At 40.8% G+C, this 23,642-nt stretch overlaps 1 protein-coding gene across 3 annotated transcripts in view; it reads left to right on the top strand.

The window, feature by feature from the left end:
• Positions 1 to 23,642, top strand: part of CILK1 (ciliogenesis associated kinase 1) — a 39,969-nt gene that overhangs the window by 2,621 nt on the left and 13,706 nt on the right. For 2 of the 3 annotated variants that reach the window (XM_002746653.6, XM_054254099.2), the window contains exons 2-7: positions 644 to 698; positions 5,852 to 5,973; positions 6,935 to 7,014; positions 18,764 to 18,896; positions 19,909 to 20,080; positions 22,363 to 22,530. In XM_002746653.6, the coding sequence (XP_002746699.1) occupies positions 644 to 698; positions 5,852 to 5,973; positions 6,935 to 7,014; positions 18,764 to 18,896; positions 19,909 to 20,080; positions 22,363 to 22,530 (730 nt within the window). Of the gene's footprint in view, positions 1 to 643; positions 699 to 5,851; positions 5,974 to 6,299; positions 6,553 to 6,934; positions 7,015 to 18,763; positions 18,897 to 19,908; positions 20,081 to 22,362; positions 22,531 to 23,642 lie in introns of all 3 variants that reach the window. The other variant, XM_078369379.1, reaches the window with a different exon arrangement.

Raw genomic sequence — 23,642 nt, 5'->3', positions numbered from 1 at the left:
ACATCATGAAATATTATTCTTCTTTTGACTCGTCAAACCCCAATTTAAAAAGGTGAATGCCATTCTTAGCTCATGGGCTGTATAGAAACAGATAGGGGGGTTTTGGCCCATGGGTCATAGTTTGCTAACTCCTGCACTAGAAGGTCTAGAGCTTTGCTGTCTAGTATGATAGCAAGTAACCATATGTGGCATTTAAATTTAATTAAAATTAAAATTGAGTTCCCACATTGCACTAGCCACATGCCAAGTGCTCAGTAGCCACCTGTGTCTAGTGGCTACCATCCTGGACATCACAGAACAGTTTCACCAATATAGAAACTGGCCAGCTCTGGTCTAGACAGAAGAAGCCTGAGCAATTTCCTTCCAGGGCAAGGTTAGCTAGTTAGTATAGAGCAAGACAGCAGTCCAGGCCTCTTTGAACTGTACCACACCACTGCTACTGGCAAAGTTTGTGACTTAGGATTGATGATCTCACTGCCGTTTGAAAATAAATGTTGGTTTGGGATAGTATAATATTTGGTAGAAATTTAAACCCACTTTAAGGATGTTAATTAGGTTCAGAATTAAAGCATTTTTTTCTAAAAGCAAAATTTATCCTATTGCTGAGAATAAGTGTGCTGTTTGTTTCTTTCTTCTCTTCTAGAATGAAAAGAAAGTTTTATTCCTGGGAGGAATGCATGAACCTTCGGGAGGTTAAGGTATTTAATATGCCAAGGAACAATTCATATATGGATGATGAAAATAGCTTTGTACATGCTTAGATTTATAGTTGATATAGTCTTTCATTTGAATTTTTTCACTAATGCTGGAAAGGGAGGCAAATGATAACATTCTAGCTGAAGCAGAAGATCATGATGTAATTGCCTATACTGTTATTAGAAAGCTTTCATCTTTAATGGAGCGCTTATATCAACATATTTCAGTATAAAGAAGTTGAATGTGTTAATTTTGTGAATTATTATTGCCTAATTATTTTCTTGATTATTAACATAAAGGAAAATCTATTTGTTGAGTATTTTTCCGAGACATAATTGCAGTACTTACTTCCATTTCTTGCTCTAATAATTTGCACTCTACTTTCCATGAGGAAATTCACTGATGAAGGTACACCTGTGTCAAGCATTGTGGAGCACAGATCTTTATTGTATTCAGCCTTCTGACTGGATTCACTATTCCCTCCCTTTCCCCCTGCCTCCTCTTCTATTGATTTTGTTACAATCTTTCTCTCTGTCACATTGAGTTTTACATTCGCTTCCTCATCCAGTGGAGTGGTGCTTCATCTAATGTTAGTCCTCTTGCCCAGCCCTGGTTGAAACACCTAATAGAATATTGGAAAACACCCTTTCTTTTCCTCCCAAGGAGTCCTGTACCTGAAAGCAGGGTTACAAGCCTAAAGCAGGGATCAGCAAATGTTTTCTGTGAAGGGCCAGATAGTCAGTCTTTTATGCTTCTAGGACCAAAAGGTCACACTGAGGATGTTATATAGGTACATGTGTAACAAGAGCAAAAACAAATTTTCATAAAATTTTTATAAGATATAAAATGTAATCACAATTTAGTATAATTTTCTGTATTGCAGGTTTTTCAATGAGAAGAATGATATTCTTTTTGAGGGGACATAATATTTAACTTAAGTGGGGTTCAAAGTTAGTATTCCCTATCATCAAACAAAATTAATGTTTCCTATCATCACTAAATCAACACATTCTACTTCTTTGTATTGAAATATTTCATATAAGAGATCCATTATACAGGTGTACCTCAATCAATGAATCGCGACCACTCATTTATAAAAATATTATTTTTTATCTTTTTTGGGCCAAGTGCGGTGGCTTACACCTGTGATCCCAGCACTTTGGGAAGTGGAGGCGGGTGGCTCACTTGAGATCAGGAGTTCGAGACCAGTTTGGCCAACACGGTGAAACCCCATTTCTACTACAAATACAAAAATTAGCTGGGTGTTATGGGGGGCACCTGTAATCCCAACTACTCAGGAAGCTGAGGCAGGAGAATTGCTTGAACCCAGGAGGTAGAGGTTGCAGTGAGCTGAGATTGCACCATTGCACTCCAGCCTCGATGACAGAATGAGACTCAGTCTCCAAAAAATACAAAAACAACAAAAATATTCTTAGCTCATGGACCATATGAAAACAGGTAGTGGGCTGGATTTCACCCATGGGACATAGTTTGCCAACCTCTGGTCTAGAGAATAAAAGTTCAAGATGATCCAAAAACATCAGATAAAAAAAAAAACAAAGATAATCTAAGGACGTTTTCTCTGTGACATGAAGTTCTGAGACGTATCCATGGCTTGGATGTTAAACCTTTATTTTTCCATACAGCGAATTGTGTATTAGTTCTAATGCAAAAGAGATTGCTCATATACATGGTTTTAAAAAACTGTGGACACTTAGTGTCTTAGGAAGCAAGTGACTTGCCTCAGCAAGATGGTTGAAGAAACTGCTCCTCTAGCTGATGACCACCAGACGACTCCCACTCTTTTTCCTTGTCTGCGCAGATGCCAGATCGGCTGCCAGCTGGGATCCTCCCCATCCCGACACCCCCGCGCTTGTTGAGCCTCACACAGACTTACCAACACTGGGCCACAGCCCTGAACACAGAGGGAAGGGATGGCGGAAGCGTGTAGAAAGTGGGCACCTTACAAGATTCCTCATCCCTTCCTCCTTTCTGAGGTCCTTCTTTCATGCCTGCTGACTCAGAAGGGGAAGGAAAGGGAAGGTCACTGAAGGCCTCTTGTCACCATCATTTCCTGTGTCCTGTCAGCTGCTTCATTCCAGCAGCAAAGGGAACTGAGGAAAATCCTGAGTACTCACCACGCCTCTCTTCCTTCATTTCTTTTCTCCTCATTGCTGCCTGCCTGTACATTTCCATGTCTGCCTGTGAAGACCCTGAGGACTTCAGGGAGATTCTGCACCTTATGGCCACTGCAGGGAGGGGAATCCCTGCTCCTGTGATGTCATGGGGGGAATGGCACCTGGTGCTATTTTTCTTAGAAGCGTAGTCTTACATGGCACTATGCAGTTCTAGACACCATCTTGAAACCATAGGCTGCCTGTATCTTGCCTACCGTGTTCCTTTGCTGTTTTGGTTTTTTTAATCATATTAACTTTTGATGTCTGTAGATTCTTGCTCCAACAATTTCCCCCTCCTTTCCGTATCTTTAAACTCTTTTGTTCCCCACTCGTTCCTTCTGTTTAGTCTCTAAGTGTGCTCACCATTCTCTCTAACCTAAAACATTCCCAAGCCCCTCTCCCCTTGAGTTTCCAACTCTTTCCTTTTCTTACTTTACCTTCCAAACTTCTTTCTTCAGTGCAGCTTTCCCACACACCATTTACTTTTTAGCCTCATCAAATCAGGCATCTCCCTCTGCAACTCTGCTTAAGGCCACAGATTCACCAGAAGAACTCAGCAGGTATATACCTGGCATCCAAATGGTTTGCCCCTGCTCACTTCTCCACCCAAGGTTTTGCAGATGAGTCTCCCTCAGAAGTGAACTGGGGTGATTCTCATCTTTCATCCCTCAGACACAGTCCTCTACTCAGTTTCTATGCCTTACCTGCAGTGGGCTTCCCTCCCGTTGTGCCTGCTCCCTCCTAGCAAGCTAGTCCGGGTGTCACTCTTCCTTTAAGTCACATCCCAGCGATGCTCCCACTGACCACTCAGGGTTTGCTGCTTACTCCGTGTCACATCTCTGATGGTCCTTGTTTCTGTCATTCCCTTGACATGTAATATGACCTTCCTTATTTTATTACATGTATTTTGTATCGATGTCCTAACTTTCCAATTAGGTTGTTTGCCTTTTAAGAGCAAGCATGGCATCTTAAGCCCCAGCATACCCTGGGGCCCAGTACATTGTTGTTTTAATAGTTTGAAACTGTTGATCAGTCCCTGATGTGGACAACACTGGTACTATCCAGCTGAAAGCATCATCCATGAGGAGAAACAGTCCCCATTTGGACTGTTGACCTGGCTTAATTTGCTACTTCTGCTTCTCCACTCTGACACAACTGACCTGCCTCTCTCTCTTTTTTGGAATCCTTCCCTGAGCCAAGATAAGATGCCTCTTTCTGGAAATACATCTTCATAAAGCCAGTCACATGAAGTCTCCCACATAAAATTAACTCCTTTCATATTAAACTAATATGGACTTTAACTTGCTCATGATCCTTACCTAGAAACAAGACTTGTGAGCCGCCATAGAGTTGGGCCAGCAATTCATGGCTCCAAACGCACCTCAGGCCAAGAGCTGGAGGCACCCCACTCCTTGCCTAGAATTCTCTCCCAGAAAAGTTTTAAAAACAACTTCATTTTCCTCTGAATGAATTTTCTCCAAGGCTGCTCATCTAGTAGCTACCTTAGCCATTGTTTGTGATGCATTTTAAGCAAACAGGCATAAAAGATAGCTGCGATCACTGAGAGTTTGGTGAATACTTACAAGTTAAGCAATGTTTATGTTTGTTACTTGTGGAGAACCAGGAATCCAACCCAACTAAAGGGAGTAATCAGCCCTTTTGGTCCATACTAGAAGGATCTGGCCAAAACAGTTGGCCAAAACAGCTGAGGATTCCCTGCCAGAGAAGTATCTTGGCAGGAACTGTTCTTCTAGAAAGGAAGTTCCAATGAGTCTTATTTTGCTCTCTTTCACTGACTATATTTCCTCTCTCTTACCAGCTGCTTCAAGTAACTGATCATATTACACATTCCCAAGCTCTGAACCCTGGGTATTTTTTCACTGAGTGTTCTTCTAGATGAGGATATTCATTTTAACACTCCTCTTCACATGTTTTCTTTGTTTTATAAAAAAAATTTTCTTCTTAATGAAATTCAAAGATAACAACTTAATATTGGACTCCCATCTTTATATATGAGAAAGGGCTATTTTAATTAAAGGACTCATCTCACTGGCCAAAGTGACACTTGGAGGCTTCCATGAAGGGGACAGTCAATCAGATTCTGATTATCTAAACGAACAGTTTTGTGTGTGTCTACTGTACAAGAACAGGGATGCTGCTCACTAATACAAAGTGATTTGTTCACTATCGACAAAACTAATGATGCAAACAGAAAACAGTGTGCACATGGCTATACTCACATGGACACACGTGCTCCAGGAGAAGGAGAAGTACACATGCGTGAAGACGAGTAATCAGAAGGCCACAGACCATTTCGGAGCCACCCTCTCATTCCGCATCCACTGCCTGACTTTTTGCCTTTGTTCTTGGAAGCAGAGGGATTTCTCTGGTCTTACTTCAGGGTCCTTCCAGTAAGGTGTCTGTTGGTCCTCTGTAACTCAAACTCACATTGTAAGAAGGAGCACTCTACGCCTCATGGACACCCGAGTCAGACAAAAGTCAAGAGAAGCAGGCCATCGGCCCTTTGTCTTTTTGAATAATTTCCTGTTCAAAGTGTCTGCAGACTGTTAGCTGGTGATCTCAGCCCAACACAGCTGCATTCTCCAGTGCTAGAAAAATCTAAGCTTCTTTTATTGGTTCCCCTCTGGCTACTTCCACAGCCTGAATTCCATCATCTGGAGGGGGTGGGCCCAAAATAGCCCTGGTACATTGCCTGGTGCTGGGGGCAGCCAGAAATACCAGTTACTGGTCAAATACACACCTTCTAGTCAGTTCATCAAAGTAGTTTTCCTATGTAAAGTTACTATATATTTCAGAGATATACTGTTTATTAAATTGTCAGTAAAACAATTTACGACATTTCTGTGGTTCTAAAATTAGATGTTTCTTCCCAAGTTTATGTAGGATTACTTTTTTTTTCAACAACAGATTCTCTCTAATTATATTTTTTTGTTTTGTTTTTCTTCCTTGCCTTTTAGTCTTTAAAGAAGCTCAACCATGCCAACGTAGTCAAATTAAAAGAAGTTATCAGGGAAAATGATCATCTTTATTTTATCTTCGAGTACATGAAGGAGAATCTTTACCAGCTCATTAAAGAAAGGTACAGTTTGGTCATCATTATCTTATTATAGAAATAAATGGGCAAAGCAGATGTGTTTTCTTTCTGCTTTTGTGTCTTCTTTCTCTCTCTCTCCTTTCCTTATTGCATTCTTCTGATTCTTTCTCCAGTCATTTAACATTCATGCTACTGGGCTTTGATGCTGAAAGCTGCCAGTTAGGAGTGGGGTCCACCTATATTTCTACTTTGGGGGCTCTCTGTTAGCTCCAGGGAAGCTGTTCTCAATGCAGTCATTTTCTTGTTTTAAAGAGTTATTCATCCAAGGAAGCTCAGATTTAATAGACATTGCCGTTTCCCATTCCCACTAGGACAGATGGGCAGAGCAACTAGAAGTCAGAGGTGGACACAGCTTCATGGATGTTGAGAGTTCTGTTGAAAAGTCCTGGGTTTGTTTCAGTTCCTCTCTCACTGCAGTGCTCAAGTGCTTGCATGCTGGGAAGAGGAGGCTAATAAGAAATTTACCTGCTACGGTAATTTTGAACTTTAAAGGTGAACCATGTGGAGCCTCTTGAGCACATCTTCTTTGTGGCAAAATGAACGCCATTCACAGCACCTCTCTGAGTGAGCAAATATCATCTTTATTGACAATAACAGCAGTTTGCTATGTGCTTTGCCCAGCCAGGAGGAAAATGTTATTAGCTGTTGCACTGCATAAGGGCTTCATCTGGAAGAACTCAAATTTTTCCCACCAAAAATTTTTAAAGTTTTCGTTTATATCATGGGGAGAGGAGATTTTTTGATGTTTTATATACTATGTTGGAGGAAAAACTTTGTTTTTGACTTACTATCAAATGTTTAATCTTTTCGTTTTTGTAGCACGTGAATATATTTGGTGTTTATAAGGTAGCTCCTCTGTATAAACAAATGGTTGTTTTTCTTTAGTATTTATTATCAAAGGTTCTGGCCTTTGATTTATAACTTTGCTTTCCTTTGCCTCATACAGAAATAAGTTGTTTCCTGAGTCTGCCATAAGGAATATCATGTATCAGATATTACAAGGACTTGCCTTTATTCACAAACACGGTAGGTGATTTGGAGTGTTGTGCTTTTAAATAGCAGTGAAATGTTGTCATGAAGTAGAAGTTGTAGCAAACATTAATATTTTTTATAGCTGATTCCCCAAAAAAGGTTGAAGAATTGAGAGGCTGATAATGGATTTTAAAATATATTAACTTTCATAATTTGATCTCTGAATTTCCCTCATTACTTATTTTTTATTTTTTATTTTTTTTCGAGACAGAGTTTCGCTCTTGTTACCCAAGCTGGAGTGCAATGGCGCGATCTCGGCTCACTGCAACCTCCACCTCCTGGGTTCAGGCAATTCTCCAGCCTCAGCCTCCTGAGTAGCTGGGATTACAGGCACGCACCACCGTGCCCAGCTGATTTTTTTGTATTTTTAGTAGAGACGGGGTTTCACCATATTGACCAGGATGGTCTCGATCTCTTGACCTCGTGATCCACCTGCCTCGGCCTCCCAAAGTGCTGGGATTACAGGCTTGAGCCACCGCGCCCGGCCCCCTCATTACTTATTATGTCTGTATGTTTTTTGTTCTGTAGGCTTTAACATTAAGCTTAGAGTTATAGATATAAATATGATTCCTGACCATTAATTCGTGTGTTAAATGAGAAACCTAAGATTAGAATTCTGAGAAGTTTCATGTATTATGTTTGATCCACTACAGTGCTTCACTGTGACTTCTCATTTTTCTAGTGTAATTTTTCAAATTCTTTCAAATGAGTTTAAAAGTAGTCTTAACAAAATTTATGTGACACAGGAAAATAGAATAAATTCGAAATTAGCAAACTAAACAAAGAGACAAAGGCAAAACAAGGTGTGGATATTGCCAGAGGTAAGGTTAGTCCTCAAAATGCATGCCAGCAAGTTTTTTTGTTTTTCGAGACAGAGTCCTGCTCTGTTGCCAGGCTGGAGTGCAATGGCATGATCTCGGCTCACTGCAACCTCTGCCTCCTGGGTTCAAGTGATTCTCCTGCCTCAGCCTCCCAAGTAGCTGGGACTACAGGTGCACACCACCACGCACAGCTAATTTTTGTATTTTTAGTAGAGATGGGGTTTCACCATATTGACTAGGATGGTCTCAATCTCTTGACCTCATGATCCTGCCCTCCTTGGCCTCCCAAAGTGCTGGAATTACAGTCATGAGCCACCACACCCAGCCGCCAGCAAGTTTTATTTCAGTAGAAGAAGCAGGCTAAGATTTGATTGTGAGTTCATTGTCAGACCATGCAAAATGTTAAATATGACCAGTTACAACACACGTAGGTTAAGAGCAGACTAGTTGCCCAAGAAAAGCAGAATTATTCTTGATACCAAGACCAGAGAACAGGATTTTTCATGGACCCTTCAGGAAGGATGGTATGTAATATGACTTCATAAACAGAGTTATGGGTTTTAGAGGGCAGTTTCATGTCAGATCTCTCTGTAGAGGCCAATTACATCACCTAATCAGAGAAAACATTTATACAGGGGCCACTCTGATTTGCTCTACAGATGGTCTAGTTAGGCTAGGGAGAAATTTAGAGTATCCAAAGGAATGATGGCCACATACCATTCTGGAAATCCCCCATCACTGTTGTTCTTAGCTGGGCTTTTGAAAGGTATTAAGTAGCAATGAATTTGAGGTTATATTCTCCAGCAACTACCTTGAGTATTGCTGGTTGTCGTTACTAATTAGACACAGACCTAGCTGGGGTTGGATCAATACTTCTTGTGAGCACAGAGCCACCAGATGGACGTATCCACAGGTGGGGCCAGAAGTCTTCTCGGGAGGTCATTCAAGGCCATTGTAGTATACAGACAGTTGGGCCAAGCTGATTTTCATAGGTAGAAATACATTTACTCTCAGTCCGAGGATATTGTTACCATTGTACCAAAAAATGAGTTTTATTACTCAATAAGAAGACTGAGTTGAAGCCCTTTGATAATATAGCTAGTTTAGATTTTTAAACTTTTTTAAAGAGAGAGTCTCAATATGCTGCCCAGGCTGGCCTTGGACTCCTCGGCTCTAATGATCCTCCTGCCTCAGCCTCCTGAGTAGATAGTTTAGATTTGATGTAAATTGGCAGTGAGCAGAAAAGACCCTGTGCTGGAGAAGGTGGCATAGTACATCTGGGATCATTACCAGCCTGTTCTTTACTTCCTGAGTAGCCCCTTATAGTTAGAGACTAAATGACATATAGACAAACCTAGACTATCTGCAAATCCTAGTCAGCCTCAGGCACATGCTGAGTAATCAGCACGTAATATGCAAGACTGAGTCAAATCGTGAACCAGTTCTGGTCAAAAGTTTCTAGTACAGGTTTTCTCTGTTTCCACTGATATTTGTAGAACTGGCACTTTGTCCTTTATTCAAAGAATTCATAAGGGTGGGAATTTGCAAAACATTAAAAGCTTCTGGCATGGTATCTTAGGGACAAATAGGAGAAAGGTCACTTACTAGATTAAGAACTCAGGAAAAAAAATAATGAGAACTCAATGGGATTCTCAAAAGAGATGGCACATTTTCAGATAGAGACCAATCATAATGTCTCAGTTATTCAGACTATTTTCTTAGTACTGGGAACTGAGTGGTAGAGTTAAACAAAAGTTAATATTCTTTGGCTTTTTTTTCTTTCTCTTTTTTTTGCTATTCTTGAGACCCAGATACTTGTTGCCAGAAAGTAGCCTTTTGTCCAGGCCTCTACCTAATCAAATGTGTGGGTGTATATGTATACACATACACAAACACATAGACTACACATATGCACCCCAGACACGTGCATACACATGCAAACATCTACATGTTCATATATCTACATGCATATATACTTACATATGCATTCATCCTACACACACACACACACACACACAAATATTCATCTGTAGTACATAACTTAGCATCCATATATTACTGTGTCAGAACAGCCTGTTGAAACTCTTTACTGTGTTTCCCTCCATGCATTAGACACTCGGACCACAAGGTACAAGGGAAGGCTCAGTTTATGGTGAAGGTCGGACCTCAGCTTTTATAACCTCAACACCATTGCCATTACCAGAGATTCTTGTTGACACCTTTCCTCAGCAATTAAGTGCCCAGTTCTAGTTTGAGCTTAACATTTTAACTGTTAACTTATTTCCTTGCCAATTTATCAGGTAGAAAGAATAGGTGATATCTATTCTTTACAAAAAAGAGGAAATTGAGGTTCAGAGAAGCTCAAAAACCTGCCAAAGGTCCCATTGCAATAAAGTGGTTGAATGGAGATTAGTTCAGATAGCCTACGCCTATTTGCTGTGCTTAATTAGAAAACCTGTCTGTGCTCAGAGAGAACAAGAGAGTAAGAGCTGAAGAAAATAATAATCATTGTAAGGGGTATGGATACTAATTTCAGTCTCACTCTGTCGTTCAGGCTGAGGTACAGTGGCACAGTCTTGGCTCACTGCAGCCTCCACCTTCCAGGTTCAAGCAATTCTCATGCCTCAGCCACCTGAGTAGCTGGGACTACAGGTGTGTGCCACCATACCCAGCTAATTTTTGTGTTTTTAGTAGAAATGGGGTTTCACCATGTTGGTGAGCCTGGTCTTGAACTCCTGGTGTCAAGTGATCCACCCATCTTGGCCTCCCAAAGTCCCGAGATTACAGCAGTGAGTCACTGCACTTCGCCCCTAACTCATTTTCACTGATAGATGATTTTTAGAAACTGTTTAATGGTTTTTGTATGGTATTGACTTTGGTTAAGTGCCCATGTACTTCTATATTCCTCTCCTTCAGCAATGGAAAAAAAGCACTTAAAGCACTTCAAAGAGTAGGTTTGAATTCAATAATATCTGTGAAATTAAAGTTTCCATAGCAGGAAAGTGTGCTATATAAATTCATAGTGTTTATTCTCTGGTTATTTCCATATATTCATATCTGATTCATCAATAACAAAATGTGGTAGAGGGGAGAAAGCCTTCTTTGTGGCTTGATGTTTTCCTTGCCCAAGGGTTATTAATGAAAAAATAAGCACACACATTTTCTGCCAGGATGAAAGAAAATCCCTCTGTTATTCAACTGGCATATAGGACTCTGAAATTAAATTGAAGGTCTGTTCCTGTCTTCTGGAAGTCAAACAGTTTTGAACAGGAAGGTTCTTATCATAACAGCACTTGGCTGTTGCATGATCTCTAAATGACCCCAGCTAAAAGGGTTTTCATTGTGAATCAAGCCCAGAGGAAGAAGTGGACTTATTGTTATAGGTCATATTGCACACATCAGCAGAACAGGAACCCTGCTACAAAGTAGAGTTTAAGTACCGCCTCCTCACTGGTGGGGCATGCCAGATGTAATTTTTATTAGCAAAAATGGAGCCGTGTCTGCCTGCCTACTTTAACAGGTTATGAGAGGGTGAAATGAGAGAATGTGTTAATAGTAGTACTGCTAATGACTAGCTTTTACAAAGTATTAATGTGCAAGCACTGCTCAAAAAGCTTTACAGGTCAGGTGCGATGGCTCATGCCTGTAATCCCAGCACTCTGGGAAGCTGAGGTAGGTGGATCATCTGAGGTCAGGAGATCAAGACCAGCCTGACCAACATGGCAAAATCCCATCTCTAATAAAAATAGTAGCTGGGCCTATCCCAGCTACTCAGGAGACTGAGGCAGGAGAATCACTTGAACCCAGAAGCCAAAGGTTGCAGTGAGCTGTGAAGATGACACCACTGTACTCTGGCCTTGGTGACAGAGTGGGACTCTGTCTAAAAAACAAAAAGCTTTGCAAATGTAGCACATTTAATCCTGCAGAACAACCCCATTAGGTAGATGCTATTATTTACCCATTTTACAGATAAGAAAACTAAGGCACAGGAAAGATAAGTACTTTCCAGCCAGTGAGTAAGTGAGTAACAGAATTAGATTTGAAATCAAGCAACTTGGCTGGTCTGCACACCTACCCACTATGCGGAATTGCCGCTCAAAAGGAAATAGTAACATCATGTTAAAATAGACATGAAAAGTAACTGTACATAACATAAGGATCTTAAACTTTTAATTACCAGGTATAGATCTCGTGTATAAGGCCAATAATAGCCCATTGCTATATTATTCAGTACTTAACAGAGGGCTAGATGTCTACAGATATATTCACAAATTTGTTATAAAGGCTTCTACTTGAAGACAGTATAACAAATACAGCATATGTCAACTAACAGATACAGTTTTCATCAGTCATTTTTAGAGTCTGTTTACAATTAATTTTCTTTCCTAGCCATTGTCTCTCTGCTTGTTTTGAGCCTGAAGTAGGACCCGTAAAAAGAGAAGCTGCTTAACGGGATATGTGGGGAATCAGAATCTTCCTCCCCCTCATTAGTGTGGAAGGAGGATTAAAGAAGAGTTAGCAATGAGGGAGAGGATAAAGCTTGGCCCATAGGAGGGGTGGCCAGTATTTACAGGAGCATGACTAGGATGGAAGCAGAGAACGCAGTCTGGAGTGTGAGCATGATACTTGCATCTGAGTACGAATTGATGATAGGATGAACTGAGCAGAGAGAAGACACGAGTTTGTTGTGGTGCGTGTTCTAGATGATGCCAGAGGGAGTTGCCCTAGTGGGTAGGGGCTGCAGGACAGAGGCCTCATTATAAGGGAACTGCCACATAAGTTTGGAAATAATAATTACCCCAACTAAGTGAGAAAAAGGGAGTCTATGAGGAGAAACACCATTAATCTAGACTTGAGAGGACGAAAACAACAAATCAAGATTTAGCTATATGGGCCTGGCATGGTGGCTCATGCCTGTAATCCCAGCACATTGGGAGGCTGAGGCAGGTGGATCACTTGAGGCCAGGAGTTGGAGACCAGCCTGGCCAACATGATGAAAACCTGTCTCTACTAAAAATACAAAAATTAACTAGGCATGGATAATGCAGGCCTGTAATTCCAGCTACTTGGGAGGCTGAGGCATGAGAATTGCTTGAACCTGGGAGATGGAGGTTACAGTGAGCTGAGATGACTTTAAAAAACAGTCAGCTGTATGGATTTAGAGGGAGAGTAGAGCTGGATGCTATAAGAGCTATGACACATTTCTTGGTGGAATTGGGAATAATTCATCTACTGCCCCCTGCCACCATGACTCAGTTTTCCCATCTGTTCAGTAAGAAAACGATGCCTGCCATTCCTTTTTTTTATTGGAATGTTTTGAAAGCCCTGAGTTTTTAGGAAGACAAACCATGGTCTCACAGTTCATATATTTTCAGAGGTCGCAGGTGCATTGACAAAAGACCACCATAATCACTGCTTGTATCCCTACACGTTCTTAAGCCAATTCCAAAATGGAAACACACAATCGGCCCTTCTGCAAGCTGGAGGATGCTCTGAGGAACAGAGGGTCCAAACACAATGACCCAGTTATACTGGGTGAAGTCTTAGAGACGTCACCGCTGTGGTGGGCATGAATAAATCTTTATTTAATTAGGCTGGTAATAAGCATCCAAATGTGTCCATATCAGAAATCTTTTCTTTAATTTTAAAGGCCATTCTTGACTGATATTGAATGCTCTTTGCATTTGTTGAGTTGACAACCTCAAGTTTGGTTCTTATCATAATTTTGGTTTCATTTCCTACTAAGTCCACTAGGATATTTCAAGGAATTATATGTACTGGCTAGGTATATACTAGTACAATGGCAGGATAAAGAATGAGCAGTGGAATATATATACATATGTATTTCACAGTATACATACAAACCCGTGTATGCATGTGCTGTAAAATAGCAAACTTGCTGTGTCTGTCTGTGGTTTAACCCATATCTTGTCAATGCCTTGGATTGTGGAAAATAGAAGCAACCCCATGATGGGAAGGAAGTATTTCCTCCTCTCACTTATGCCCTCTTGTATGTATCTGATCACTTCCATACCTTCATCCTCTTCTATGTTTACTGGGTTCTAGGCTCTGTAATTATGTTCACTTTGTCCATCTAAGCCAGCTACTTCTCTTGCAGATTCTCCATTATGCCACAGTATAATATTATCTATTTGGAACTTGACCCAGTATTAAGTACTGTTGTCTTTAGAATGATGAACAGAGAGGATTGTCCTTTTATTAAAATATTGTTCCATTCCATGATAATGGCAGTTAGTATGTTTTCACATATAAACATATCACAATCACCCTCCCTTTGCTCTAGAGCAGAGACAGTCTTTGGAAAACAACCTTGACCAATAGGTTTAGTCCTATTAGAGTTCCTGCCTTCATTCATTCATTAAACTAATACAACTCCCTCTGTCACAAGAACAACCAGCGCTGAGCCCTCAATGTCCCCTGCACTACTTCAGTGTCATTGTTCTTCTAAGTTCTCAGTGCTGTCTCATGGGGTTTCCTCCCTTCTATCCTCCTCTCAGCTCTGGTCTGCTCTCTGGTTGACCCTGGTGCTTGGCTCAGGTAGATGTGTTACCATTAAGCTGTTCAGTGTTCAATCAACAAGAATATATTATGAGATGACTGTACTCCTGTCACTGTGCCAGGCATTCAAAAGAAATATAAATGTGGCCTCTGCCCTTAAAGTGCTTCCATCTAATTCATGAAAAATGGTTAACATACCTGAAGATGATAGAGCTTAACTGGAGTTAGAGGGCAGGGCCTGTTACGTCCATGAGGGCAAGAGTCATGTCCATTGCATTCTTTCTGAATCCTTAGAACCTAATCTTCTGCCTGACATGGAGTGGATGTTCAGTGAAAATTTCTTGGTAGAATGAATGAATGAATGCTAGCATATTAGAATGGCATCATGGAAGAAGCAAAACTCAAAACAGGTGTTGAAGGATGGCAAGAAGTAGGGATTGATGTAGACAAAAAGGAGCAAGAGCACATTATTAATGGAAATTACAGTTGCGCATCACTTGATGACTGGATATGTTCTGAGGATTTGTTGTTAGATGGTTTTTTTGTGCAAACATCGTAGAGCACACTTACTTAGACAAACCTGAATAGTATAGCTTACTACATACCTAGACTATATGGTATAGCCTATTGTTCCTAGACGATAAGCCTGTACTGCGTGTTACTGTACTGAATACTATAGGCAGTTGTTACACACTCATAAGTATGTGTGTATCTAACCATGGAAAAGGTACAGTAAAAATATAGTATAAAAGATTTTTTTAAAGGTACACCTGTATAGGGTACTTCCTGTGAGTGGAGCTTACAGGAAGTGGCTCTGGGTGAATCAGTGAGTGAGTGTGAAGGCCTAGGACACTTTATAAGCACTGTACACCAAGGCTACGCTAGATTTTTAAAATTTCTTCAGTAGCTAACCTTAGCTTACCGAAGCTTTTTATTTAATAAACATACTTTTTTTAACTTTTTGACTTTTTTGTAATAACATTTGACTTAACATATAACATACATTATATGACTGTATAAAAAATGTTTTCTTTAAATCTTCTTTCTGTCAGCTTTTTCTGCTTTAAAATTACTATTATTACTTTTTAAACTTGTTTTGCTAAAAACTAAGACACAATTACACACATTAGCCTATCCCTGTTAGGGTCACGAGTGTTATTGCCTTCCATCTCCACATCTTGTCCCACTGGAAGGTTTTGAGGTGCAGTAATACGCAGGGAGCTGTCATCTCCCAAGATAATGATGCCTTCTTCTAGGTACCTCCTGAAGGACCTGTCTCAGGCCATTTTATGGTTAACTTTTTTTTTCAGTAAGTGGGAGGAGTATAATTCTAAAATAATAATTTAAAGTTTAGTGCAGTAAATACTAGATGATATGGATTTTTCAGCTTTATTATAATATTGTAAGACCACTATCATGTATGCAGTCCATCATCAACTGAAACTTCGTATGCAATGCATGGCCATACAGCGAACTCGGAATGAGGAGTTGTACCTGATTGGAACACACTTTACATGTATTGATAAGTGTTGGAAAATAAGTCTCTCTCCTTAGGTAGAATGAAAAGAGTTCGCCCTGTTAAATAATATAAAAAAGAATCATGAATGGTTTTTGTAGGTGAATGAGAAAGTGACAAGGGAAAGGCAGTGTTTACATGGTCAGGATTATGGGAGAGAAGCTGGAGTAAGGAAGCTCGCAAGAAAATGGCAATGCAGGCATAAGCAGTGAGAAGGAGAGTTTGGAAGGGGGCAGTGAGAAAGCAGAAAGAGACAAATATGAGATTCCCCTGCCCCGCTCCAAGATGAATTCTTGCTTTGCTGCCCAGACTAGAGTGCAGTGGCATGATCTCAGCTCACTGCAACCTCCCCCTTGCAGATTTGAGTGATTCTCCCACCTCAGCCTCCTAAGTAGCTGGGATTACAGGCATGCCACTGTACCCAGCTAATTTTTTTTTATATTTTTAGTAGAGATGACATTTCACCATATAGGCCAGGCTGGTCTCGAACTCCTGACCTTCAAGTGATCTGCCTGCCTTGGCCTTCTAAAATGCTGGGGTTACAGGCATGCCACTGCACCCAGCTAATTTTTTTTTATATTTTTAGTAGAGATGACATTTCACCATATGGGCCAGGCTGGTCTCGAACTCCTGACCTTCAAGTGATCTGCCTGCCTTGGCCTTCTAAAATGCTGGGGTTACAGGCATGCCACTGCACCCAGCTAATTTTTTTTTATATTTTTAGTAGAGATGACATTTCACCATATGGGCCAGGCTGGTCTCGAACTCCTGAACTTCAAGTGATCTGCCTGCCTTGGCCTTCTAAAATGCTGGGGTTACAGGTGTGAGCCACTGCGCCCGGCTGATATGAGATATTTTGATAGAAATATGACATAATCTCATAACTGGGGAAGGATGAATCCATCATAACCACAAAGTACCTAGCAATCTAGCAATCTCATCCAAAGTTGAGAAGGAGAGATTGTTTGGGAAAGGACAGAAGTGGTTTTGGATAAGTTAACATAGGGATGATAGTGACCTCCAGTTGCTATCCGAATAGGGATTTATGTCTTCAGAAGGGTAGAGAAGGTACATTAGAAATGTAGACTTGAGCATTGTCAACGCAGGGGTTGTCAAGGAGTCATGTAGTTCTGCAGTGATGGCTATTAATTTCTCCCATAATGTGCTAGTTAGGATCCATTTTCACAACACTGATGCAGATTGAGTATCTCTTATTTGAAATGCTTGGGTTCAGAAGTATTTCTGAATCTGGATTTTTTCAGATTTTGGAAAATTTGCACTATATTTTACCACCAATTGACTATCCCTAACCCAAAAATGTGAAATTCAAAATGCTGCAATAAGCAATTTCTTTAAGTGTCAGGTTGGTGCTCAAAAAGTTTCAGGTTTTAGAGCATCGCAGATTTTGGATTTTCAGATCAGGGATACTCAGCCTGTAATGATAGCATGTAACAGATAATAGCATCAGCAGCAGCTGAGTTGTCTTTGCAGTGTTGGTGTCCCATTGAGATTTAGAGTCACACTGAATGTTTAGGTTAGTGATACTCTTAGGAAGTGGGAGGTTTGGGGTTTTCAGAGACATATTGCAAATCACTGGGTGTTTGAGTGAGCTTGGAAGATTTCCACGTTGACTATCCCTGTACCTCCAGAGCTCTGCTATAGCTGAGACAGGCTTCCCATGTGTTGAGTTACCTTTGCCTTTCATGTGAGGTACAGATGTACCACTATACTTCCTCATTAGGCAAAGTAATAAATACTTACCTTTTTTTTTTTTTTTTTTTTTTGAGGCGGCATCGGCATCTCACCCTGTCACCCAGGCTGGCGTGCAATGGCGTGATCTTGGCTCACTGCAACTTCTGCCTCACAGGTTCAAGCAGTTCTCCTGCCTCAGCCTCCTGAGTAGCTGGGATTACAGGCTCCTGCCACCATGCTCAGCTAATTTTTGTATTTTAGTAGATGGGGTTTCACCATGTTGACCAGGCTGGTCTCGAACTCCTCATGATCCACCCACCTCGGCCTCCCAACATGCTAAGATTACAGGCATGAGCCACCACGCCTGGCCATAAGTACTTAACATTTAAACATATGTTGCATCATATACCACAATCTCAGATACGAGTAGATGATGTTCATAAATTCTTTCTTAAACAAAAATTATAATTGTGTTTCCGCTGTGGTATAAACTCTCAATTCCCATCAGATAGTTATCTGGATCGGGCATGGTGGCTCATGCCTATAATCCCAGCACTTGGGGAGGCTGAGGCAGGAGGATTGCTTGAAGCCAAGAGTTCAAAACAAGCCTAGGCAACAGAGCAAGACCCTGTCTTTACCAAAAAAAAAAAAAAAAAAAAAAAAAAATGCCAGGCACCAAGGTTTTTGCCCTTGGAAGGCTGAGACAGGAAGATCTCTTGAGCCCCAACTACAGTGAACTATGATTGTGCCACTGTACTCCAACCTAGGCAATACAATGAGACCTCATCACTTAAAAAATAAAAATAAAAGACAGTTGTCCTTTACGATAGCTTTAATCTGAAATTCTTTCTGTCTAACTCGGTCAGGGTAGGAGTGATATTTTCCCCTTGAGTGACAGTTTCTTTTTGCAACATTGTCTCAGCCTATAATCCAGTCTGATATTTTAAAAGAAATTTTCTCTCTTGTAAGAAAATCATGAAGATCACCTTTCAATGATTTGCAAAGGGAAATTAATGTAATCCTGTGAAAAGTTCAAAGGGCTCTACATTATGTGTGGGATGAATGCATGAAGTCTTTGGTGCCATGCCAGATTACTGTTTAAATTATAACTATCTTGAAAAGAGCAATACAGTTGCAAAGAGTAATACAGAAGCAAACTTGCATTTGGATTTCTTCTCCTCTGCTGTCTCTCTAGGCTTCTTCCATCGAGACTTAAAACCTGAGAACCTCCTCTGCATGGGACCAGAACTCGTGAAAATTGCAGACTTTGGTTTGGCCCGAGAAATCCGATCAAAACCTCCATATACAGATTATGTATCTACCAGATGGTGAATACTGCTTTTCTCAGAATTATTTATTTGCACTTCTTTAAAAAGATACCATTAAGCCAAGGATAATATTAAAGCCACAAACATTAACTTTTCACTAAGGAACAGTGCAGTCTGAAACATATTTATAGATATGTTGGTAGTGTACAAGGTTAAAATTTTGTGTTATAAATCACATTAAAAGAAAACCTATTACGCTTTTCTATAATGTAAATAAAATTTTATATATAGGCCTTCCTGAGGACAGTTTCCCAAAAGAACTATGTAAAATATTCTCCAAAGACCTGTGTGTAAACCATCCAATTGCTATTGTGAAAACTTTGAGACACTAGGAATTTGATTTTAAGCAGTTTGCCGTGACCAAGTAGCCTACACACAAGTTGTAGGTTTTTTCTCCCTCTCCCTTTCTCTCTTAGTTTTTCCTTCCTCTTTTTCTTTTCTCTCTTTTTTCCTAATTCTTACTTTCTCTGTTTCTCAAAGATGCCATACAGAAGACTCCTTAGAGAAATGGTCAATAGAAAATATTGGCCGGGCGTGGTGCACTTTGGGAGGCCAAGGCGGGTGGATCACGAGGTCAAGAGATCAAGACCATCCTGGTCAACATGGTGAAACCCCGTCTCTACTAAAGATACAAAAAATTAGCCGGGCATGGTGGCGCGTACCTGTAATCCCAGCTACTCGAGAGGCTGAGGCAGGAGAATTGCCTGAACCCAGGAGGCGGAGGTTGCGGTGAGCCGAGATCAGGCCATTGCACTCCAGCCTGGGTAACAAGAGGAAAACTCCGTCTCAGAAAAAAAAAAAAAAAAAAAAAGAAAATATTGTGAACTAGAGAGATGCACTACTTGTCAACAGCAGCCCACGGCAGTTGTGAGGTTCTCCAAATTCCATTACACCACAGTGAACTAGAGAAAAAATAGAAACATATCCACCCCCTCACTGAGAACTGATTGTCATTTAATTTAATGTCTGAGCAGTGGAAGCAATAGCTAGCAGTTCACCTTTGTTCCTCCAGGTACAGGGCTCCAGAAGTACTCCTGAGGTCTACCAACTACAGCTCCCCCATTGACGTCTGGGCTGTGGGCTGCATCATGGCTGAGGTGTACACCCTCAGGCCACTCTTCCCTGGGGCCAGTGAAATTGACATGATATTCAAAATTTGCCAAGTGCTGGGGACACCAAAAAAGGTAATGATACAGAACAAAGGCCAGTGGGCCAAAGCCAACAGCTTCCCATTCTCCCCCTGCCCAGCCCTGTTCAGCACTGGCACCATTGGGCACCTGCCCATTCTAGACTCTTTGTCTTGACCTCAGTCATTCTCCACTGCCCACATTCTCAGACACATTTGGCTTCTCTTCTTCCTCCTATTCTTAAGTATGACATCTGTCATGGCTACTTCTGCCTTCCTCTCTATATCATCTCACCTCCCTTGCAGAACTACTCGGTTCTCATCGCTACAATTCATGCTTGTTCAGACGTCTCTTGACCATAATCCTTAGCCCCTGACTCCCTACATTATTACTCCACTTACATGTTTACAGTTCTCTATGGGATTTTCTCCTGACTCCCTCACCATCACCTCAAACTCATCATGTCTGAAACATTGCCTTTTGTTTACCATCCTGCTAGCTTCCTCCTTTCGTTCACCATTTCTGTTTGTGGTCTGATCATCATTCCAGAGCCCCCACCTTGAGGCTGAATTTCAGCTTTACCTTCTGTCTTTCTCTTACTCCCCTTTTCCTTGATCCAAGCAGTTGGTGGGTAAATGCTGTTGAATATTGCCACGTTACATGTCTCACATAGCTCCCGTCCTTTCAAGTCCACTGCTGCCATCACAGACTGAACCACAGTCACCTACCTGTGTCTAATGGTATCTTCTCCATCTTTCTGCTTTCAAGTATTTTCACCCTGGCTTTTTGTTCAGTCTGTGGCCAGATTCAACCTCCTAAAGGACAGCTCTGGTACCGTCTTCCCCTTATAAAAGTATTGGTTGACTCCCCATTGCCCAGCCTCGTAACTCCTATTCCTATCCCATACTTCATACCTGTACACCTAACAGCTGCGTGCCCTGGAATTTCCCTGCTTCTGTGCTCTGTACATACACCCTCTGCCTGAGTGATGTCTGTCACATGGCCATCAGTAATCCTCTTCCTCATGTTTCTCTAATCTTCTCCCCATCTTCGGCTGTGTTCTGTCTTATTAATATAATTATTTGTGTTAATAGTGGTTTCCTGGACCATACGCTCATTCAGGACAAAGATTTGCTGTATGTTTATTTTCCCAGGTCCCAGGACCATTGCTGGTACAAACTAGATCCTCAAAAATTGTTTTAAATCAATTGAATGAATTACTAATGCCACTTCTTTAAGAAAGATTCCTAAGTCCACTGCTGGAAGGAATCTTTCTCCTCTGCATATCTGTACCTGTACCTCTCTTGCAGCTTTTGTCACTTTTTACTCTGCATTATTACTCTGTTTTTAATTAAATGTCCTCTTTTCTCTTTCAAGAACAATAATACCTTTAAGGGCAGGATTTATATTGGATCTCCAACAACACTAAGCATATAAGAGGCATTCCAGAACTATCAAGTGAATGAATGATAAAAGCTATACATATTGCCACCTGGCTTTAAAAAAGAGTGGGGGAAGGCTGGGCATGGTGGCTTACGCCTGTAATCCCAGCTACTCGGGAGGCTGAGGCGGGAGAATTGCCTGAACCCAGGAGGTGGAGGTTGCGGTGAGCTGAGATCACGCCATTGCACTCCAGCCTGGGTAACAAGAGCGAAACTCCGTCTCAAAAAAAAAAAGAGTGGGGGAAAAATTACCTTAGCCTGTATGTTATAAAATAGTAGTGTTAGAACTCAAAGGAATGGTAAAGACCATTTCTTTCTCATTTTTCATCGTTCACTCCAGCATTTAGCGTCCCACAGAAATGATGCATGAAAAAGTGGGAAGTTTGACACTTTTGAGACTGGGTGAAGCACCTTTCCTTACTGCCGGTCTTCTCCACATGCATACTTTGAATCATCAAGTTAAAGATATTATAAGTAGAGTCTCACAAATTTATTTGCCCAGGAACAGGATGTTTTGTTTTATTTTGTTTTCCCCCAAAGAATGTCTCATTGGCAGTTTCCAGAACCTCTGTCTCATGGAACACCGTTGGGGAAATATTAATTTGGTTCAATCCCAAAATCTGAAGAGATGGGCTGTCTTACATAAAGATTATAAAACAAGTTGGCAAATCTGATATCTTTTCCACTCCTCCCCAGATCTCATGGTTTTGGTAATCTTTCTATTTATACAACTCTATTTCTCATTCCACACAGTGCCATGGTAGTGAATGTGGGTGGTTAACGAATGTGAGTGGGTAATGACATGGTTGCCTTTCCATTTGGGACACACACATCAGAATACAAACTTATATCACAGCAATTGGCTGAGCAAGGTTTTCTATCTTTTCCTTCTTTCAGATGGACTGGCCTGAAGGCTACCAACTTTCAAGTGCAATGAACTTCCGCTGGCCACAGTGTGTACCTGATAACTTAAAGACCTTGATTCCCAATGCTAGCAGTGAAGCAATCCAGCTCCTGAGAGACATGCTTCAGTGGGATCCCAAGAAACGACCAACAGCTAGTCAGGTTTTCCTCCATTTTCTTCTGTTTGATGTGCTTCTTATGAAGTTCATATCTAACTCTGAATAATTTCTTTAAATTGCGTAGGAAATATTTAGTATTATGGGTGAGAAATAGTACAGAATACCACTAATGGTGTACTACGTAAGGTATGAGAACTTAAAATAGTCTGAAACTTACCGGGTATAAAGTAATTAAGATGTAAACAATATAGTTGCTTTGAAAATTGGCGTATAATTCACATGATACATCATCATTTGTATGGAAATGGAAATAAACATATATTTTTTCTGTCTTTGGAGAATGTTTTTAAATCTCTTCTCTATGAGTTACAATTATATAGTAGTTTGTTTATAAGCCGGTACTGGTTGTTAAAAGGCAACTTCATATCATGTAAAGTCCAACTGACTCATGACCTAAAGAGATTGACAGATGAGGTAGAGCTAGGAGAGTAACGGCACTTAGCATTTCATAGCACTTTACAGTGTGCAAATGCTTGAGTATGTTTTATATGATTTTTAACCCAATGAAGATTCCATGATACAGGCATTATTGTTTTCAGTTCTGTGAGTGAGAAAACTCAATCTCAGGAAGTTTAAGCAATTTGCTTTAATCACTCATCCACTAATTAGTTCAAGTAGTGCAACTATCTACAATTCAACCAACTGACCCGAAGTATGAAGTCAGGTTCTCTGACTTCATAGCTCCTGCTTTCCCAACCACTTAGACTTAAATAATGAAATATACCCAAAAGAGGTGTGGTAATGCTGTGGGCTCTTATCACTCACAGGCCTCTTGCAAACCTGCTATTGTGGTAGTTATGTCTGGCCCCTTCTCAACTTGTCTCATTGACAGTTACATTGCTCAGAGGATCAAATAAGTGACCAATTCTCATCAGAGAAGATGATTCAGAAGAAGAGGAGTGATGAGGATATTTGAAGAAAGTGCCAACATGGTGGTAGAATTTGTGATAGCAGGGGAGATGATAGTTGGAGGAATAGTTAAGGAGTGTAGAAAAGCAATTTTTCAAAAGCTCAGGGAAGAAATAACCACAATTTGGTGTCATACGACTTTGGATGGCTCAAGGGTTGGAAGGCTCTCAGAAATGCGCTCCTGGT

This window comes from Callithrix jacchus, chromosome 4 (assembly GCF_049354715.1).
Source record: "Callithrix jacchus isolate 240 chromosome 4, calJac240_pri, whole genome shotgun sequence".
NCBI lineage: Eukaryota > Metazoa > Chordata > Mammalia > Primates > Cebidae > Callithrix > Callithrix jacchus.
This window is presented reverse-complemented; position numbering and strand designations above follow the sequence as displayed.